The 19,554-nt window shown below is 35.8% G+C and overlaps 1 protein-coding gene across 2 annotated transcripts in view; it reads left to right on the forward strand.

Annotated features, from left to right (window-relative positions):
- CD2AP (CD2 associated protein) overlaps positions 1-19,554 on the forward strand; it is a 132,809-nt gene that overhangs the window by 64,139 nt on the left and 49,116 nt on the right. For both annotated transcript variants that reach the window (XM_054569470.1, XM_054569471.1), the window contains exons 4-7: positions 5,047-5,147; positions 8,089-8,209; positions 13,527-13,714; positions 19,085-19,157. In XM_054569470.1, the coding sequence (XP_054425445.1) occupies positions 5,047-5,147; positions 8,089-8,209; positions 13,527-13,714; positions 19,085-19,157 (483 nt within the window). The remainder of the gene's footprint in view (positions 1-5,046; positions 5,148-8,088; positions 8,210-13,526; positions 13,715-19,084; positions 19,158-19,554) is intronic.

Genomic DNA, 19,554 nt, shown 5'->3' on the forward strand with positions numbered 1-19,554 from the left:
CTTTCAGTGTTGCTAGTCATATTTTCCTTGTCCAATTGCTTTGCTGGTTAGAGTCCACGTACAGGTGAAAGCATATGATATTCGTTGTTCACCATCTAGCTTATTTCACTTAGCATAATGCTCTCCAGGTCCATCCATGCCGTTGTTAAGGGTAGTAGCTCGCTTTTTCTTTCTGCGGTGTAGTATTCCGATGTGTAAATGTACCATAGGTTTTTGATCCACTCGTCGATTGGTTGCCTCTTGCATGCCCACATCTGGGAACCTGGCCTGCAACCTGGACATGTGCCCTGACTGGGAATTGAACTAGCGACACCTCAATTCACAGGCTGGCAGTCCACTGAGCTACACCAGCCAGGGCTATTTGTACTTCTTAATCCTCTCACCTCTTCATCCATTTCCCTGCACCTCCCTCCTCTCTGGCAACTATCAACACTCTCTGTATCCACTATTCTGTCCCTGTTCTTCTTGTTTGCTTAGTTTGTTTTTTAGGTTCAGTTGTTTATATATATATATTTATTGCCATTTTATTGTTCATAGTTTTGATCTTCTTTTTTGTGAATAAGTCCCTTTAACGTTTCATATTATAATGGTTTGGTGATGATGAAATTATTTATTTATTTTTTTGCCTGGGAAGTTCTTTATCTGCTCTTCTGTTCTAAATGATAGCTTTGCTGGGCAGAGCAATTTTGGCTGTAGGTCCCTGCTTTTCAGGACCTTGAATATTTCTTGCCCAAACCCTTCTAGCCTGAAGTTTTGAGAAATTAGCTGACAGTTTTATGGGAATTGCCTTGTAGGTAACTTCTTTTCTCTTGCTGCTTTTAAGATTCTCTCTTTATTTTTAACCTTTGGCCTTTTAATTATGATGTGTGTTGGAGTGGGCCTCTTTACATTCATGTTTTTGGGGATTGTCTCTGCTTCCTGGGCTTGCATGTCTATTTCCTTCAAATTAGGGAATTTTTCTTTCATTATTTTTTCAGAGATTTCCAGTTTCTTGCTCTTTCTCTCCTCTTTCTGGCATCCCTATGATGCGAATGTTGGACCTCTTGAAGTTGTCCCAGAGGCTGCTTATACTATCTTCATTTATTTGGATTCTTTTTTTTTCCTTGTTCTAATTGGTTGTTTTTTGCTTCCTTGTGTTCCATGTCATTGATTTGACTCTTGGCTTCAGCCACTCTACAGTTGTTTCAGTGTAAATTGTTCTTTATTTCAACTAGTGTATCTTTCATTTTTGACTGGATCTTTTCTATGCTGTTGAGGTCCTCACTAAGTTCATTGAGCATCCTTATAACCAGTGTTTTGAACTCTGCATCTCATAGATTGCTTATCTCCATTTTGTATAGCTCTTTTTCTGGACATTTGATCTGTTTTTTCATTTGTGCCATGTTTCTTTGTCCCCTCATTTTGGCAGCCTCCATGTGTTTGTTTCTATGTATTAAGTAGAACTGCTTTGAATCTGTGTCTTGGTAGTGTGGCCTAATGTAATAGGTGTTCTGTAGGGTCCAGTAGCGCACTTCCCCTATCACCCAAGCTGAGTACTTGTGTGGGCTGAGTGCACCCTCCTTTTGTAGTTGAGCCTTGGTTGCTGTTGGCAGACAATGGGAGGGATTTTCCCAGGCCAGTCAGCTCCAAGGATTGGCTGTAACCACTAACCACCAACCTCTACCCTCCTTGGAGGATCAACTGTGCAGGGGCAGGGTGGAGGTACTCTGACATGGTCTGTATCTGCTCACTGGGTGCACTGGCTCTGGGGTTTCCAGGTAGTGCAGGCAATGTCAGCCCCTACCTGTCTTTGGCCACCCTGCCAATCTGAGATGGCTGCTAGTTTTGCTGGACTTGGAGATTCCCAGGCAAAGCTAAGCTGTGAATCTAGGCTGGCTGCACCTTCTGTGGGGCCTGGGACTCACTGCGGCCAGCTGTAGCTTGTTTGATAGGATTTAGGAAGTTGTGAAGCATGAGCTAAGACCAGCCATTCATATAGCAAAGCAGCTTGGATGGGTCTCTAAGTTGGGTGAGGCAGAGTGTCTGGGGATCTCCAAGGTGGATCAAATAGTGCTAGCCAAGTTGATGGAGTCTCATATGTGACACCAGCTTGCTGGCTCTATGGGGGGAGGGTTTAGAAAAGGGACCATGGCCTCTGCTCACCTGGATACCAGACACTTCACTGTCTCCCTGTATACCACTGGTGCCTTTCAAGCTGTACCCTGGTGTTGGAGCTCAGGGGGAGTGAGTCTGAGTAGGTGAGTCTGTGTGTGGGTTCTTTAACAGAAACTTGGAGTTCCAGCAGTTTCTTCATCGACCCAGTCTCCAGTGGTTTTTGCAGCCAGAAGTTGTAGGGACTTACTTTCCTTGTAGTGGAACCCTGAGCTGGTGGGCCTGGTGTGGGACTGGGACTCCTTGCTCCCGAGATATCCCTCATGAATTTTTATCCACTACACATGGGTCAGGGACCAGCCCATTCCACATCTGTTCCCCTCATACCAGTCTGGATTGATGTGGTTTCTCTAATTCTGTAGTTGTCAGACTTCCATTCAGCTTGATTTCGACGGTTCTGAGGGATGGTGGGTTTATATTTTAGTTGTAATTTTTATGTGGTTGTGGGAAAAGGCAGGCCATATCTGCCTACGCCACCATCTGGACCAGAAGTTCTGTTTTATTTTCTTTAGTGCTTAGCAGAGATTCTGATACATTGTAGTACTTAAGTAAATATTAATGGTCAGTATGTATAGGTGGACATCGTGTATGCCATTTGAAGATGTAAACAAAAATTGCAGAATTCCTTTAATTTTATTCCAATTAATAGATGAGTTCAGTAGAGGCAGTCACCTCAGCTTAGGAGTGAATCATATTTAAAAATGGCATCTTGAACAAATATTTTTAGAATAAATGACTCACATTATATGGTCATAATAGGAGCTGTTTAGCAGTTTTTATCCAATGTGGCTCTTTCCTTCGAAAAATGAAAAATTCTTTGCAAGTAATTTTGCAAACTACTTTGGAAAAAATCATTCAGTGGAGAATTATGCTTAGTGTGAGGAAGGAAAACCAAGGCTATTGGTTAAAATATAACTTGGCTGCCCAAAGTCGATTGATATGTTTGAGGATAGAGGTACTAATTAATATTCTTTTCCACTTTAAATCATTTAAAAAGATATTTATATTCATTAAAAAACAAACTATATTTTTAAAGGCCTGAGATTATCAGAGAGATAACAATAGATTTACTTGAAGGTGCACCCTGAACAAAATAGATTTTTCTTTTTATAATATAAACCATTTTCCCCTCATTCATGAAGTACTAACTACAAAGAACACGTTTTCTCAACTTGACTTCAATATCTTGCAAAGTATTTAGGAACTATATTTACCTCTAGTTCTAAGACATAGTGTCCTGCAATATACATAAAACCATTATTAAATTTATTACCTAAAATTATTCTGAGATGTTGGTTGCAATGTTCTTTTGTTGTTTTGGGTGTTCAGTTGAATTTTTTTTGTGTGTGTGTGTTGATAATTTTATAGATCCATAGCATGTGAGAGGTGAAGCAATTGTCTTCTCATGATTAAAAAATTTTATTGAGAACACAGATTCACTTCTGTCTTTGAAAGTGAATCATTAAAGCAGCTATAGGTAGATGACCAGGTATGGTTGATTAAAGGACTGCCTCTAGCTACCCAAAGAAATCAAGAGAAAGCTGAGACTGGGAAGGGCAGCAATGGAAGAATTAGAATGGAAGAAGTAGTTGTCCTACTTGTGCCCAAAGTAGGACAACTTCAGTTGTGTCATTTTTGCCTGCAGCAATGTTTCAGGCTTAATTTGCTCTAGGACCCACTTGTTCATCTTTCTGGTGATCCAAGGTCTTCATACAGTTCTCCAAAATCATATTTCAAATAAATCAATTTTTTTCTATCAGCCTTTTCCGCTGTCCAACTTTCACATTTTGTAGATAGTAATTGGAAATATGAGAACGTGGATGATCTTAGCCTTGGTCTCCAGTAAAACAGCTTTGCTTTTGATGATTTTTTCTAATTCTTCCATTGCTACCCTTCCCAGTCTCAGCTCTCTCTTGATTTCTTTAGGTAGCTAGAGGTAGTCCTTTAATCAACCATACCTGGTCATCTACCTACAGCTGCTTTAATGATTCACTATTAAGATAGAAGTGAATCTGTGTTCTCAATAAAATTTTTTAAAGATTTTAGTTGTTTTTAGAGAAAGGGGAAGGGAGGGAGAGAAACTTCAATGTGTGTTTGCCTCTCGCACATCCCCTACTGGGGACCTGGCCCACAACCCAGGCATGTGCCTTGACTGGGAGTTAAACCAGCGACCCCTTGGTTCACAGGCCAGCACTCAATCCACTGAACCCCACCAGCCACGGCTGAGTTCTCAATTATTAGGAGTTTAAAAGAAATTGAGAACCACAAACCTGGATTGTTACAAATGATCATTACTTGCCTGAATAAATATAGCTTGTTTGAAAAGGAAAAGTAAAATTACTTTTTATCTTTACTTATATGAGTTTGATTTTTGTCTGTCAGAAAACAGAGCTGTTTAAAAAGATAAAGTACATTTTAGATTTGTGCATTTTCCTTTTTTTTTTTAAACACAGATACTCTTAAATTAGTGCATTTTAAATATTCCTGGGCTTTGATCAGGAAGGTCTGAAAACCACCAGCTTGGAGGACTTGTATGTGATACGTTTATTGTGCCAACAGTATCTTTTATTGTCTGTATTTCTAAAATGTCTCAATATTGGTGGTGGATAGCTTACTTTTGTGTAATTGGTGGGATCAGATGTATAAAAGATTTTATTGCTGTGGGCTTTATATCTCATTTCTAGTTGGTTTGAATTTATTTTGGAATGAATAGATTGTAATGTGGGGGCAAGGTGAAGAGCCACCCAGAGCTGACTGGTTAACTGCTTAGAATGCTTACATGTTCTGATTTTGTTCATGTATATAAATCCCATGGAAAAGATACAATATGTAAATAAAGACACTGTTGTTTTAAAGATCGTTCTTAACCTAATTTTTTTCTGTTACTTTCTTTAGAGACCAAGAAACGTCAGTGTAAAGTTCTCTTTGAGTACATTCCACAAAACGATGATGAACTGGAGCTGAAAGTGGGAGATATTATTGATATTAATGAAGAGGTAAGGAAAACATATGTTAGCGATAAAGCAGCAATTAGAATTGATGCTTTGGGTGTCAGAAAAATACTTTATAAAGATATTTTGGGTATCAAAAAGATGCTTTGTAAGGAAAAATACTTTGTAAGGATATTCTGTTAGAATTTTTTTGCAGGTTTCATTATTTTTTATAAAAATTGTGAGATATAAGAACATGTATGAATGACTCATGGACAACAGTGGGAATTGACTGTGGGGGTGGGCAAAGGGGGAAAAATTGACAACTGTGATAGAATAAACATGACTTAAGATTTTTTAAAAAAATTTATCAAAAAAATAAAACATTTTAAGATATAGATTTGAAAATAATTTTTTAATGACAGTATCTGGTTATCTTATGCACAGAAATAAAATGTCACTTATCCTTGTTTATACCTAATATTTGTGTACTGTATTTGTATCTCTTGACTTTAGAAAGGAAAAAAGGTATGTTAAAACTAAGAATTAATGTAATCTAAGTGGTTACAAACATAAATAAATCTTTTGTTTGGTTCTGAATTTAGTTCAGGCACAAAGCAGTAAAATAGAAATTCAAAAGCAGAATCTTTAAAAAGCTTTGCATTGTTTGAATTTTCACATTGAAATGTTAACCAAAAACACTTTCCCCTCATTTTAATATCTTAGAATATTTAAAAATATTTTTAAAATATCTTGTTATATCTCTGCTTTTACCAGTAATGGAATATTAGTTTTATTAAATAACCTGAATATAGGAGTTTTGATCCCAGTTTTACATTTGAATAGATTAAATCATAGAAAATAAGTGATTGGCTGTTCAGTTAATGTTGCCACTGAACATGCCATCCCAAACTTTGTGGTAAAGAACAGCTGTTATATTAGGTTCATGGGTGTGTGGGTCACAGATTCAGATAGGGCACAGCAGGGGAGACTTGTGTCTGTTCTGCGATGTCTGGAGTTCTGAACTGGAAAGATTCAAGGTTGAGTGCTGGTAGAATCATGGGAAGTCTTCACTGATGTGTCTGGTGCTTAGAAAACTCGAATATTAGGACTCCCTATGGAGAGCCATTGTGTGGAGTCTCCATTTGGCTTGACTTTCTTACTATAGTTGGGGGAGGTCTTAGGGTAGTGGGACTTATTACATGGCAGTTCAGGGTTCCTAAGTATAAGCATTTCAGCAAATGTAGAGATAGCCTTTTATAATCTAACCTTGGAAGTGATAGTGTCACTTTCACCAAGTAAGACTGAAAGGAGTGGAGACAAAGACCACCACTTCCTTTGTGGGAGGGATGTGAAGTTTACATTGTAGATAAGCATATGGGATAGGAGACCATAGTTTAGACATCTTTGCCCAAGTTCATATGTCTGGCATGCAGAGGAGCCAGACTCTGAATCCACAAGGTCAGTTTTTGAGTTAGAGTTCTTTAAATAGGAATTATTATAAGGTTATTTACCCTAACCACCCAGTTGCTGTCAGTTTGGGATTCCAGGTTTAGATAGTCGTTTTCTGATATTGTTTCCCTTGTTGTGCCTGTTCCAGTTTGGTCTGCATATCTCCATTACACCTGGTTTTGAAGAACTCACAAACCTTTGGTGCCTCCTTACGTCTGCTAAAAATTCTGAACTTACCACACTTACTGCATTCCATTCTTCCCTCAAACAGCTTGTCTTCTAGCTGCCTCGTATTTTAGGTGTATATACTCCTTGAATAAGTTCATTTTTCTGTCATCATATTTTTAACACGCTTTTTACCTGGAAAATTCTTACTCAGCCTTTAAATATCAACTCTTTTTCATCTCCCTATTTTAGTGTAGCCCTTTCTTTTTTATTCTTTTAAGTCCTTTGTGTTCTTATAGCGTTTTGTTCATACTTTTGTTATAATACCTTTTGTTTTAAAAGGTTGGTTTTTGTTATATTGTAACAATCTTATTTTTTGTGTTCTTCCTTAAATTTTTTTTAATCAAGGACAGATTTCTCATATGCAAACTTAAATCTTTTCCTAGCAATTAACACCATGGATTGTATTACATAGTGAATGCCTGTTAGAGGAATAACTTATTAAAATTTGCTTGTCATTATAATGAGGTAAAAAAATAAAAATATTTTAAACAAAAAATAGCTATGATATTGCATGTACTGCTAAGTGTGTTTTGGCAATGAATGGTTTACTCTTTAAGAAATTGTTTTTACCTAGTAATACCTCTTAGCATCCTTAGCTGAAACTATACCTTATAAACCATTTATTAAATAATATTAAGTAATTTCATGAAAATTTAGTAACCTTGTTACTAGTGAACATAAATATTTTTCTAAAAAGTTTAGTTTCTGAGAATATTTCCAGTTGGGTTGGGAGGAATGTTTAGTAGAACATGACACTGGGATTTTTAAAAATAAGTGATTCTTTTTCACACTTGGTTTGAGACTCATAGTTCAAGTAAAAGGCTGAGCCATGTTATGTGCCTTTAGGAAGATATATTCTTATATTCATCAAACTTTTTCCAAATCAAGAATTCACAAATAAATAATATACGTCATAATTACAAACTGAGGCTCAGTTGTGTTTAAAAGAGTAACATTCCAGAAGAAAACTATCTACTTCTTGCTGTGGATACATTATTCTTGGTTATCTGATACTTTCATGAAAGTTTTTTGTAAGATTACAATTGATTACAGATTATAAGATTATAATTTTATAAGATTATAATTGATCTAATTCAATGTAAATGTTGCAAAGTGCTCTTGATATATGACTAAGCCCATATATGGTTAATCCAATCCACTTAATTTACTTAGAAATATTTTTTCCCATAATGTTTTCTTACAGATTTAAAGAGGTTATTTTGTATCACTAACTTTGTGTTTACTCACTTCTATAGCTTTATTTTCCCATTGGGTGAAGATTTTCCTTGAGAAATTTTTATTATTTTTGAGTTGTGAACTCTTTCAGGTAGAAGAAGGCTGGTGGAGTGGAACCCTGAACAACAAATTGGGACTGTTTCCCTCAAATTTTGTGAAAGAATTAGAGGTAACAGATGATGGTGAAACTCATGAAGCCCAGGAAGATTCAGGTAGACTATTTTTAAAAATTTGAATAAATTTAAATAAACCATATATTATTATGAAATGTTTATTTTGTTTTTTTTTAAATTCTTTCTTTTGAACTGTGAGCTTCAATTTATCTATTTAACAAACAATTTATGAGAGTCTTAAGATGAAGTAACTGTCTCTAATGTTTTTCCTCTAATGTCTGCTTCAGCCTCAAGTAAGCCTTTAGTAAGTACTGTGATTATGAAATAATAGTTATGTTACCTTATTTCTTCCCACTTAAGATATACTTACATACAGTTTTGATCTGTTTGCAAATGTCATATTTCATGGATTTTAGAATTCCTAAAGTCAAAGATGATGGTCAACCTGTACTGCAAATGCTGATTCCATTGAAGCATGAGATGGGAATAAATAGAGGAGTCATAACAGATTTACTATTTTCTGTTACACTTACTTGGTACCAATTGTGATATCAAAATTTATGTTTTAAGGATATATAAAAACCATTAGAGAACAAACATAAGTACTAAAAACATCTGGCTTAAATTTAATGGTACACTTATTCTTTAGCAAACTATCCCGTGAATTATTTCTGATCCATATTGGTATTTCTTATGTTTTATAAGTATTGGACTCTCTGATATTTATTTTTAACATTAAACTTTGGTATTAAAGTTTATGGTGAAATGATTTTTATGATGCCATATAAATTGAGCTCTTAAAATATGTACAAAATTTAATCTCCATCTGGGACCACTAGCAAAAGAAATGAAATTTAAATTTGGATGTAGTTTATTATTTTTATAATTATGAATACTTTGAGCATTTTCTTGCACAGTTTAGCCCTATTCACATGTTAGTAACCTTGCAGAGTCATATCTGTTAAAAATGTACTTCTGTGCTTGTTTAACCCTGTTACAATAACAGGCATTCTAAATGTGCAGCTTCGTGATTATGGGGTGGGACGTCAGTGGTTTAAGTACACTATAATTCCTTTTTTTAAAACCCTAATTTTTAGGCAGAGAGTTTTCGAATATTGATTTGAATGCCAGGAAGTGAGGGCTTTATAAGGACTTTAGAACTTTAGTGATAAAAGTAGATAGTCCTTTAATTTAAGAGTTTGATTTTATGATTTATGATTTAAAGAATTGATGTTCATACTCTCTGTGTCTTAACAAATTGATGTTCACTGTCTATGTGTCTGTCTGTCTATAATTGGTATTTTGACAGTCTTTTTAATTAGTAAAATAGTGTGTGTTTCCAGTGACTGTTAGAGGAATTCTAGTCAACTGTACATTATAAATTGATTTTTTTTTTTGTTCATAGTATTGGAATGCCATATCCACCACAATTTGATTATTTTACACAGTTTCTTCTTACATTTCTTTACATTTAGTAGAGCTCTTCTAGTCTCTTCTTGCAATCAATGAACACATATATGGGGTGATGTTCTTGGCTTGAGCAATTAAACTCTGGGTATTACAGCCCTCACCCATGTGGCTTAGTTGGGCATTGTCCTTCAAAGCAAAGGGTCACTGGTTCTGTTCCCTGTCAGGGCACATGCCTGGGTTGCAGGTTCGGTCTCCTGTGTGGGCGTGGTCAGTGCATGTACGAGAGGCAACCTATTGGTGCTTTTCTCCCTCTTTTTCTCCCTCCCTTCCCCTCTCTAAAAATAAATAAATAAAATCTTAAAAACAAAACCCATGCTATTAATGCTGAGAAGATAATTCTGTCTCTAGATGAAAGGTAGACAATAATATCTGAGCCTTCCTGGGTAATCTGTTTTTGTGCCCTAAGTTTTCATTGAAGAATTATAGAATAAAAGTTGTAAGAAAGCCATTATTTTTGTAGGAATGTGGTGAATTCATAATGCATTCTCTTACTGATTGGTTTCTAAATAAAATCTCAAGATAAAAATTTTTTTAGTATTCCATTTCATGAAAAGCTTTACTTTTCAAGGGAAGTGTTATACTTCCATTTTTAAAAGGAAATGACTCCTTTTGTCAAATATATGTAACCTTTTTTGTTTAGTGTCCATTGTCATTTTCAGTTTCCTTATTTGCTTTCAATCCCCGCCCCCCTCAGCCCCCCTGCCCCTAGTTCTGTAAAGCCAGGCACTGTATCTGCTGGCACTTTACTGCTTTGTGTAAGTCTACCCCACTGTAAGCCTATCAGAATCTCCATTTAGATATGAAATAGGCATCTTAACCCTGTTTCTTCTGCCCCTTTCACTGCGCCCAGATTTGCTCTATAGTTTTTTCATCTGAGTTGATGGCAACTCCATCCCTCTTTTAGTTAGAGCAAAGAACTAGATTCCTCTCTAACTCTTTTTTTTAATCTTACACTCTGCTTTTTGTGACCTACTAAGTAAACGTGCAGAATCTGTTTTCTTTTACCATCTCCACTACTGCTTGCCCTGGTATCAGTTTTATTTTACTTTGTAATTGTTAACAGCCTGTTAATTGCTGTTATCTCCCTCCTGAATATTAAAGTGCTCATCCTCTAGTGGCAGCCTGTTTCAAGAAGTCAGGAACATTCCTGTCTCACAACCTTTGTACTTGCTGTATACCTTTGGGAATGTTTTTCTCTGAGATGTCCTTATAGCTTTTTGTCTGATTTCGGTAGTCTTAAGAAGTCACCTTTTCAGTGAGACCTTTCCCGACAGCTCTGTATAAAACAGCCAAAAGCTCCCATCCCTCATTCTAATTCCCTTATTTTCTTTGATGTATTTGTTATTATTCCTTACTAATTTTCTTACTGTCTGTCTGCGCCTGTGTTAGAATATACATGTGACATCATTAAGGACTTACAAACTATTTGGGTCATAAACAGAAGTTCTTAATAAAGCATTACCACATCAAATCCAGCAAAATATGTGATACACTATGACTAGTGGGGTTTATCCCACAAATTCAAAAGTTAATATAATCTACCATAGTAACAGTTTAAAGGAGAAAAACCATATGGTCATCTCAATAGATGCAGAAAGAGAATTTTACATATTCAACACTTATGATAAAAACTTTATAATAGCCACAGAAGGGAACTTTTAATATTGGGTAAAGCTTGTCTATGAAAAAAATCTGCAGCTAACATCTTAATGGTAGATAAAAAGGACTGAAGTGGGAGCATGGATGACCTGTGCATATTCTGCTTAGCAGGAGAAGCAGAAAGAAAAGACGTGTTATGTGATTAAATTTGAATCTCTAGAAATGACATTGCATTTAAATAATGACAGATTGAAGATCAGTGGTTTCTTGAGGTTAGAGTGTAGGAAGGATTGACTGAAACAGTAAACAAAGTATTCTTTTTGTAGTGACAGAAGTTCTATATCTTAATTGTTGGGGTTACTTGGGGCACGCATTTGTCAAAAATTTTTGGATTGTCCATTTAAAATGGGTTTATTTTATTGTATGTAAATATTCTCTCAATAAAATTGACTTAAAACCTTATTACTAAAACTATATGAGGGGAGGACCCACAAAAACCTGGAATTATTTTCTGGAGGGCAGGCCCCTTACAGGACAGTCTTCCCCGCTAGGTGAGGGTTCGAGGAACCCATCTGTATCAGTGTATCTTATCAGCTGGCATTGTGAGAGACTGCGTTTGGTTTCAGTGAGTTTTTTTTGAAGACTCAGCACGTTTGCCTATTTCATGATGGGTGATTTACATGTGCACCTGCCCACGTGACACTGAGTGTTCAGCAGTTTTTGACCAAAAATGGCATGCCCCCTGCCCCATGACCCACCTTCCCTATTCACTCAGTCTCATTATGAGTGCCTTTTTTTGTTTGTTTCCCTGAATGAAAAAAGTCCTCAAAGGGAGATGTTTTGTCAATGTGAAAGAGGTGAAACAAAAAACAGCAGAAGCACTGAAAGGCATCAAAATCAGTGAGTTCAAAAACGGTTTTGAGCAGTGGAAAAATATCTCAGTAGGTGTCTTGCATCAAATGGGGAGAGTACTTGGAAGGTGACTAAAGTTTAAACGTGTAGGAATAAATACACAATTTTTTATAAATAAATTCTAGGGGTTTTTTGGATTCCCCTTCGGATGTGGCTTAGGCGCATATTGCAAGTATGAATTAGAGTAGATCACTGAACTTGTTAGCATTATATTTCTGAAGTTTATAAGATTTGTGTTTATTAACTGCTCAGATATTTTAAAATGTGTGATTGGAGGCTTTTGTTGTTTGAATCATTATATGAAAATGTTTAAAACTGGTTTTGGGATCATCAGGAGTTAGCTTCCAACATTTACTGTTGCTTACACCTTCTATGGCCTTGGAAAAGCTCTTAACATTTCCTTGCCTAGTTTTTCAAAATGAATAGTAATAGTGCTTAATGCTAGCCTATGTGTGGTTATAAAAGTTAAATATAATTCATGTATAGTGCTTATTAGCAAGTGCTTGCTACATATTAAGCACAGAATAAGTGGTAACTGCCAGTTTTACTATTACCCGTTGTTATTCTTACTATTAAATTTCAACATACTCTTTTAGTTTAATGAGCTGAAATTTACATATTTCTCCCCATTTCTCACTCCTATCCTGAAATGTTTCTGGAATTTTTTTGTATGATTTACTCTAGAACTTTATTTCTTAGATTATAAGGTCCTTTGAGAATCTGTTATAAACTGTGCTGCTTTTACCCAGAAAAATGAACTGAAATAATATCCACATAGTTTTCCATGGGGCTGTTCATGAAGTCATTGAGTCTTCTAAATAAGAACCTTTGCTACTGAGGGAGAATGTAGAAATAACTTTCTTACCATGTAATGTTAAACTTTGTTTAATATATATTTTTTCCACTATAATGTAAATTTTTATGGACTGCTTCAAATTTAGACTTATGTTACTTCATCTGTGAGTTAAGATGACAGATCTTGAACTACTGACTTTTAAAATAAAAATTTGCTGATATTTACAGTTTTTGTGTTTGGAAACTCACCCTGACTTTAAACAGATTGAGCTGTATGACTTTTAAAAAATGATTAACTTTGTCTTTTTAATTCTTTACTCTTACATTTCTTATCATCTTTGTCCAAAGAGGTAAATTTGACATGCTGTTGTAAGGATCATGTGTAATGTGATTTCCTTGATTTCTTAATTAGCATCTTGCTAATTAAAAATACCTAAATAGTTGTTTTACACAACATCCAGGAAAATAACAATGTAAAGTACATCTTACTTTTTTGGATATATTAGTACTTGGTCATTTAATTTATTGTTTTTATTTGATTTTTTATTAGAATTTGTACAGTGTAAACACAATGGAGGCGGGGAGTATCAAGATTCTCAGGATGCTAGTGTCATTCTTCAAAAACAAATTATTCTTTCAGAAACTCCTTGGACTGGGCCTACCTTATCTTTCCCCTCTCCGGGGAATGGGAGTGAAAGTACACCTGGATCGGTTACACAGCCAAAGAAAATTAGAGGAATTGGATTTGGTGATATTTTTAAAGAAGGCTCTGTGAAACTTAGGACAAGAACATCCAATAGTGAAGTAGAAGAGAAAAAATCAGAAAAGGTACTACAAATTAACTTCACTTAGATTAACTCCACTATTTTTTTCTCCTTAAACATTTTGCAGAATATAAAAGCTACATTGCAATTTTTAAATGTCCTATGTTGAAATCTCTAGTCATTGGTTAAGAAAACTTGTGAGAAAATCTTTTCAGGTTTACAGCGATTAATGTTTATGTTTGATTTTTATACGATTAGAATGTTTTGTGGTAAATTTGATATAAACTCTTCTTAGTGGAAGCTTTAGAGTTAGATTTGTAAGTGTAAAATTAGAAAAGGCAAGGATTTTTTTTTTTTCTGCCTTTTAAAGCTAAAGGTATATATATATTTTCTTTTAATTTGAAGTTCGCCTCAGATGGACCATTTTAAAATGGCTTCACAATTGAGAAACAAAGTTTATTAGACACTGTTTAACTTTCCTGTGGTTTGTCAGCAATGGTGAAATCTACTCACCTCCCCCTGTAAATGGATGGAGAACTCCATTTTTCTTTAGCATTTCACTGGTGTTGTGAAATAAATCAAAGTTAACATACCATAAATTTTAATCTCTGATAAAAGATTTTAAACTCAATACTTAAGTTTTTATTTTGGGGAAAAAATAGCTACAATCTTAAGGGCACTTATTCGAAAGCTGTGGTTTCTGGTGTTAACATCAGGGAGCTTCAGATGCTTACGTTATTATTTTGGGGGGGAAATAGCTACAACCTTAAGGCCATTTATTTCAAAGCTGCTGTTCTTGGCATTAACATCTGGAAGCTTCAGATCAAATGTTCAGATAGGAAACTTTTCCTGTGAAGTTGTTAGGGCTCTCATTTGTATGTCTTTATTTTAACTTTTAAGAGTTTAAAGGATTTCAGTATTGGCTAGTTTAGCAATATTTCACTTTTAAGACTCTTGGTTGGTGAAATATGTTCTGAAGTTTTCTCCTAACGTGTTTAGTTTCAACATTTTTTCTTTCCTAGCTCGCTGCATATTTTCTCATGTAATTGTGATTTAGGTCAGGAAAGAAAACTTGTACTTTGAACCCTGTCTTCTCCTTGCTCTGAGACTGCCTAGCCTTAAGATTATGCGACCTAATCGATTCTTGGTTTTAAAGATAAAGATTGGCGTTCTTGTGGTTTTTGCAGTCCTGCTGTATAACCATATGATAGCTAGGAATGCTGGAGAAGCAATGTCTGCATTAGGAGAGACATTAGATTAGATAATATGGCGCCCCTTTCTAACTCTAAAGCTTGTAACTTCATTTGATTAACGATGCCACTAACAATTTTTCTTTTCAAGTATTAATATCTTTATTAAACAAACTAAAACTGCAGAAACAAATGTGTGTCTTTTTTCTAAGACCACTACTTTAAAGTGCTGTCTTATCTCTGGTTCGAGACTCATCTATTTTGCTTTAGAAAGTCTTTCAGGACAATGTGAGCAATCCTCTCAGGTGACATTAGCAAAGAAATATATGTGGCAAAACATTAGCAATGGCATTAAAAAGAAGATGCCCAGACCCACCAGTTGCAGGTCCAGGTTTGTTTAAGAGACACAGCTATGGAACAGGGATTCACACCTGTTTTTCTGGGTGCGTATCCTCAGATAGTTTGAAGACTTGGTTGTGCATTTTTAGCCCTAGTGAATATATAGTCTTCATATCACAAGCATTGTGCTTGCTGCTGGAAAGTTGAGATTCTGTTTCTAGATATTTAACACAAAGTTCTAAAAAAGAGCTCTTATGCACAGACTGGTGCATTGGTTTCAGAGGTCTGTTGGGGACACTTTTTGATCCAAGCCACCTGGCCATTCACCTGGTAACACCACCTTGCTCTTCATTTAGCAGCTGCTCCTTTTCTTTGCTTTTGACACCCACAGTGCTTCCCATTAATTGTAACACTTCACAAGGGTCATGCTTTGGTGTTTGAAAATATCCTCTAACGGGTTTTCTCATTTGGATTCTGTTGACTTCTTCTTTGGTGCTACTTAATAAGTTCAGTAATTTCTTTTGTATGTTATCCATCACTTCCTGTTGGACCTCATTTTGTTTTTTAAATTCTTTAGTTTGCTCTTCCTTCTGATCCAAGCCAGCATTCACTTTATTCAGACATCCCTGTAACACCCCCAGTTTTCTGTCTAGGCTGCCTGCCCTCTCCATCTGTTCAGCTAGTACCAAGTTAGCTAGTGCGTGCACATACTGCTTTTCTTATTTCCAAGAGACAGAAAGCTGTAATGCGCATTCATCTCTCTCCTTGATGACAACATTCAGTTGTTCCTGCAGTGACTCCACCTGCAGACTGGCTTGAAGGCTTTCCTTTTCCATTGCATTAAAAGGTGAACCTGACTTTTCCTCCAATGCTGTAACTTTCCTTCCAAGTTTAGTTGCTCTGTCTTCTGCAGCCCAAAGCTTCTGGCAAAGGACAGTCTTGTGGTGGTAAAGTGTGGTTAAGGGACCTCTTGAGCTCTTGGCTTAAGGGAAATAACTAATTCCTTGTCATGTAAATATTGATCCTCCTTCCCTAAGGCACAGTATTCCCTTTGTTTCTGTTTCAATGCCAACAGGACCTAATTCCTCTCCTGTTGACACATACCTGTCTCTTCCTCAAGTGATGTAACTACTTTTAAAAACTAATTTAATTCCCATGTCTTGCTCTGTTGTGTTTTTTTTTTTCAGTAGTTGTTCTACAGCAAGAGCCTTCTTTGTCATTGCAACATATTCCGAATTCTCTTTCCTCGCCATAGAAAGTCACATTTCTGTTTTCTAGTAGTGCTTGATTTTCTGTTTCCTTTTTTTCCTGAGAAGTTCCTATAGTTTTTTCATTTTCCTGTTAGATTTTCCACAGGTCAACCTCAAAAATCAGTAGTCTCTCCTTCAGTTGATTACGGCCTGCATCAGAAGTTGATTTTCACTCACTTTATTAGTGAAATTTTTACTTAAAGAGAGGAGTTCATCACTTTTTGCTTTAAGAGTTCTTTTTCCTTAAGAAAGTTTTTAAAAACATCTTGTTCTCCCTTTAGCTGCTTAATTTCTGAATCAGTTTGTTTACAGTTTTTTCTTTGTAGTTCAGAGGTGGTAGCAATTTAATCTGACAGTCTCTGCTGATCTTTCTGATTGTTGCTTCTTTTTCCTGCATTATTTTCTCAGCTCTTGGAGCAATTTAGAAGACTCACTGAGGTCATTGATCCAGTGGAGGGCTGTGGTGAGATAAACTCAAACTGACCTAAAAGAGCTTGTTGTCATTGCAGAGCTGCGCTGTGCTGAGTTAAATTTGTGTTGATTCCTTCTCCAAATTCTAATTGTTGGCAGTGAGATTGTTATCATGGTTTAAGCTGCTCCATCTCATTATTCTGTTTTCAGCATCAGACAGTGCTTGTTGCATTCTCAATGCTTCTTCCATGAATGTACTTTGTGGATGAACTTTTTCCTTTTCTGTCATCTTACCATTTTGCTTGGTAGTCTCAGGCTTCAATGCACATTTTTCAATTCACAGTTTTCTTCTCTTTCTCATTCTTCTGGTCTTGTTCTGTCCCTGAAACATCCCTCTTGTTTTGTACAGAAGGTGATTTTTTAATTAAGGGATTTAATTCTGGTTTCAAGACCTTTGATCTTCTTGGTAGACTGTTATTTTTCTGTTTGTAGAATTTGAATGGATTTTTGCATTATAAATTTTAGAGGCATTGGTTTCTCTGATTCCTGAGCCACTCTCCTGTAAAAAATGTTCAAGTTCAATTTTTTCTTCATACTCACTTATTTTATCTTGATAAAAATAACCCCTTGCTATCACTTCTTGTGAACATTCTGCAATATTGCCGTTTCAAGTTGACGGTCATCAATGTTTTTGTTTTGCTACAGTTCAAGTTTCTTGATGGTATATTGGAGTTTGTAGAATTCATGATCATTATAGCTGTATGCAGTGAAAGCCTGAGCAAAACGTCTCCAGTGGCTAACTTCAGCCTCAAGTGTTACAGCTTTATTTGATGGTCTGTTTGTTTCCTGTTATGATGAAATCAGATCAGGAAAGTCCATATCATCTCCATTGTAAGTTGAAGCATTAGGGTTGATGTAATATCCCAATAGAGGTGATGCAGGGGTTGATAGGTACAGGCCAGCTCCAGAAATTCCTGACTGAGTGGCTGACTGCAGCTTCTGCAACTTACTCAGATTTTGGCACCTGGGATCTGGAAGGTCTGGCCTGGGCCCAACAAGGAGCTCTTTTCCAGTAAAACATCCCCAGCGGGCCTCCTCTTCTTCCTCTGCCTTAGAAAATCCACATTGCCTTTGACTTTCTTGTCACACAACTTACATTGTCCTGCAGCTTGTGATTTCCATGCCACAGGTTTTTTTTACATTTGAGATTGAATTCACACAGTGACACACATCATCTTGAAGAGCACAAATGGGCGTGTTTGGACAAAATGTCCACGCCTGCACTAGTAATCTTTCCATTGCCATTTATCATGCCCACTCCTCCAGAGCTGTCATTAGTGAGAGTTGTCTCAGAGTCACCCTACAGGATGGCCTTATGAGGTCTGCTTTGATCAACTGATCTAGGAATTGATAAAGTAGGGAGCATATTTGCTATGTTTGTAGGCAATGCCAGATTGGAAGATATGATGGTTAGAACTTGGAGAAATTAAAGTGAATGTCTTAAAACTTAAACAGGACTCACCATAAAAGATATAAGTTAGTGGTATGTTCAGATCTTTAAGGAAATCTAAGGTCAAATAGAGTGTTATTTCTGGGAAGAGGATTCAAGGAAACAGTAGTATAAGATGGCAAAGGATTAACTGTTGTAAGTTGAGGAAAATTGTCTAATAGACTATAGTTATAATAACTATATTCATCTAGATAACAGCAATAAAGTATCAAGACTTTTCTCTATCTCATTGTGGAGAAGTTGAGTGATGGTTAAGAACTTACTTTCTGATGTCATACTTTTCTAGGTGTGAGTCTGGGTTCTGCTAAATTACTCTTATGGTCAGGTTATGTAACTGTTTTCTATTCCATAACAGGCATAAGTGTTTGTGCCTACTTTATGCAGGGAATTCTGCAGATTAAGTTTTAATGTGTGTAAAGTTCTTAGCTCAGGGATTGATCCATAGTAAGTTTTTAAATACTAATTCTATTTTAGAGGTTCTAAAATTAGGGAACAGGAGTATCAGAGTATTTTTTATCATGAAACAAGGGAGAACTTTTAAAAGTTAACAAGTTCTGAGCTATCACTTGAGTAGCTTTTGAGATCTTTTCTCTTGGCAGAGTTTTCAGTCACATTACTAACCTGGCTCTAAGCACCATTAGGGAAAGCTTGGATAACTATAAAAGTAAATTTTGTCTAACAGTATTATCTTTATTCTAACTTAAAATATTTTATCTCATTGTTCTCTATTCTAGCCCTTAATCATACAGTCACAAGGATCCAGAACTCAGATGGAGGTAAAAACAGACACTGAAGGTAAAATTAAAGGTAAGTGTTTAAATAAAAATTTTATATTGCAAATGGAAGATGCTCAAAAATGTTACATTTTTTGAAGACATTTGTGAACACCATATGACTTGATCAGAGTATTAAATCCTGCTGGATATAAGCATCATGAGGTCAAGGGTTTTAATGTGCTTTAGTCACTAATGTTCCACCCCAACAGTTAGAACTTTGCCTAGAGCATAGTAGGACTTCATTAAGTAGTTTTGTTTTATTTAATCCTCACCCGAGGATTAATAAAATGGTTGCTTAACTCAACATATAGAATTGGCTGAAATTATTGAATTCATCTTAATAACTTCTAGTGTACATTGCTTTGCACAAAATAGAGACTTCATAGGTGTTTGTTGAAAGAATTAGTTTATATAAGCTACATAATTTG

The sequence above is a fragment of the Pteronotus mesoamericanus genome, unplaced genomic scaffold (assembly GCF_021234165.1).
Source record: "Pteronotus mesoamericanus isolate MK-2021 breed Mesoamerican mustached bat unplaced genomic scaffold, CSHL_Meso_final contig_20, whole genome shotgun sequence".
In the NCBI taxonomy this organism is placed as follows: domain Eukaryota; kingdom Metazoa; phylum Chordata; class Mammalia; order Chiroptera; family Mormoopidae; genus Pteronotus; species Pteronotus mesoamericanus.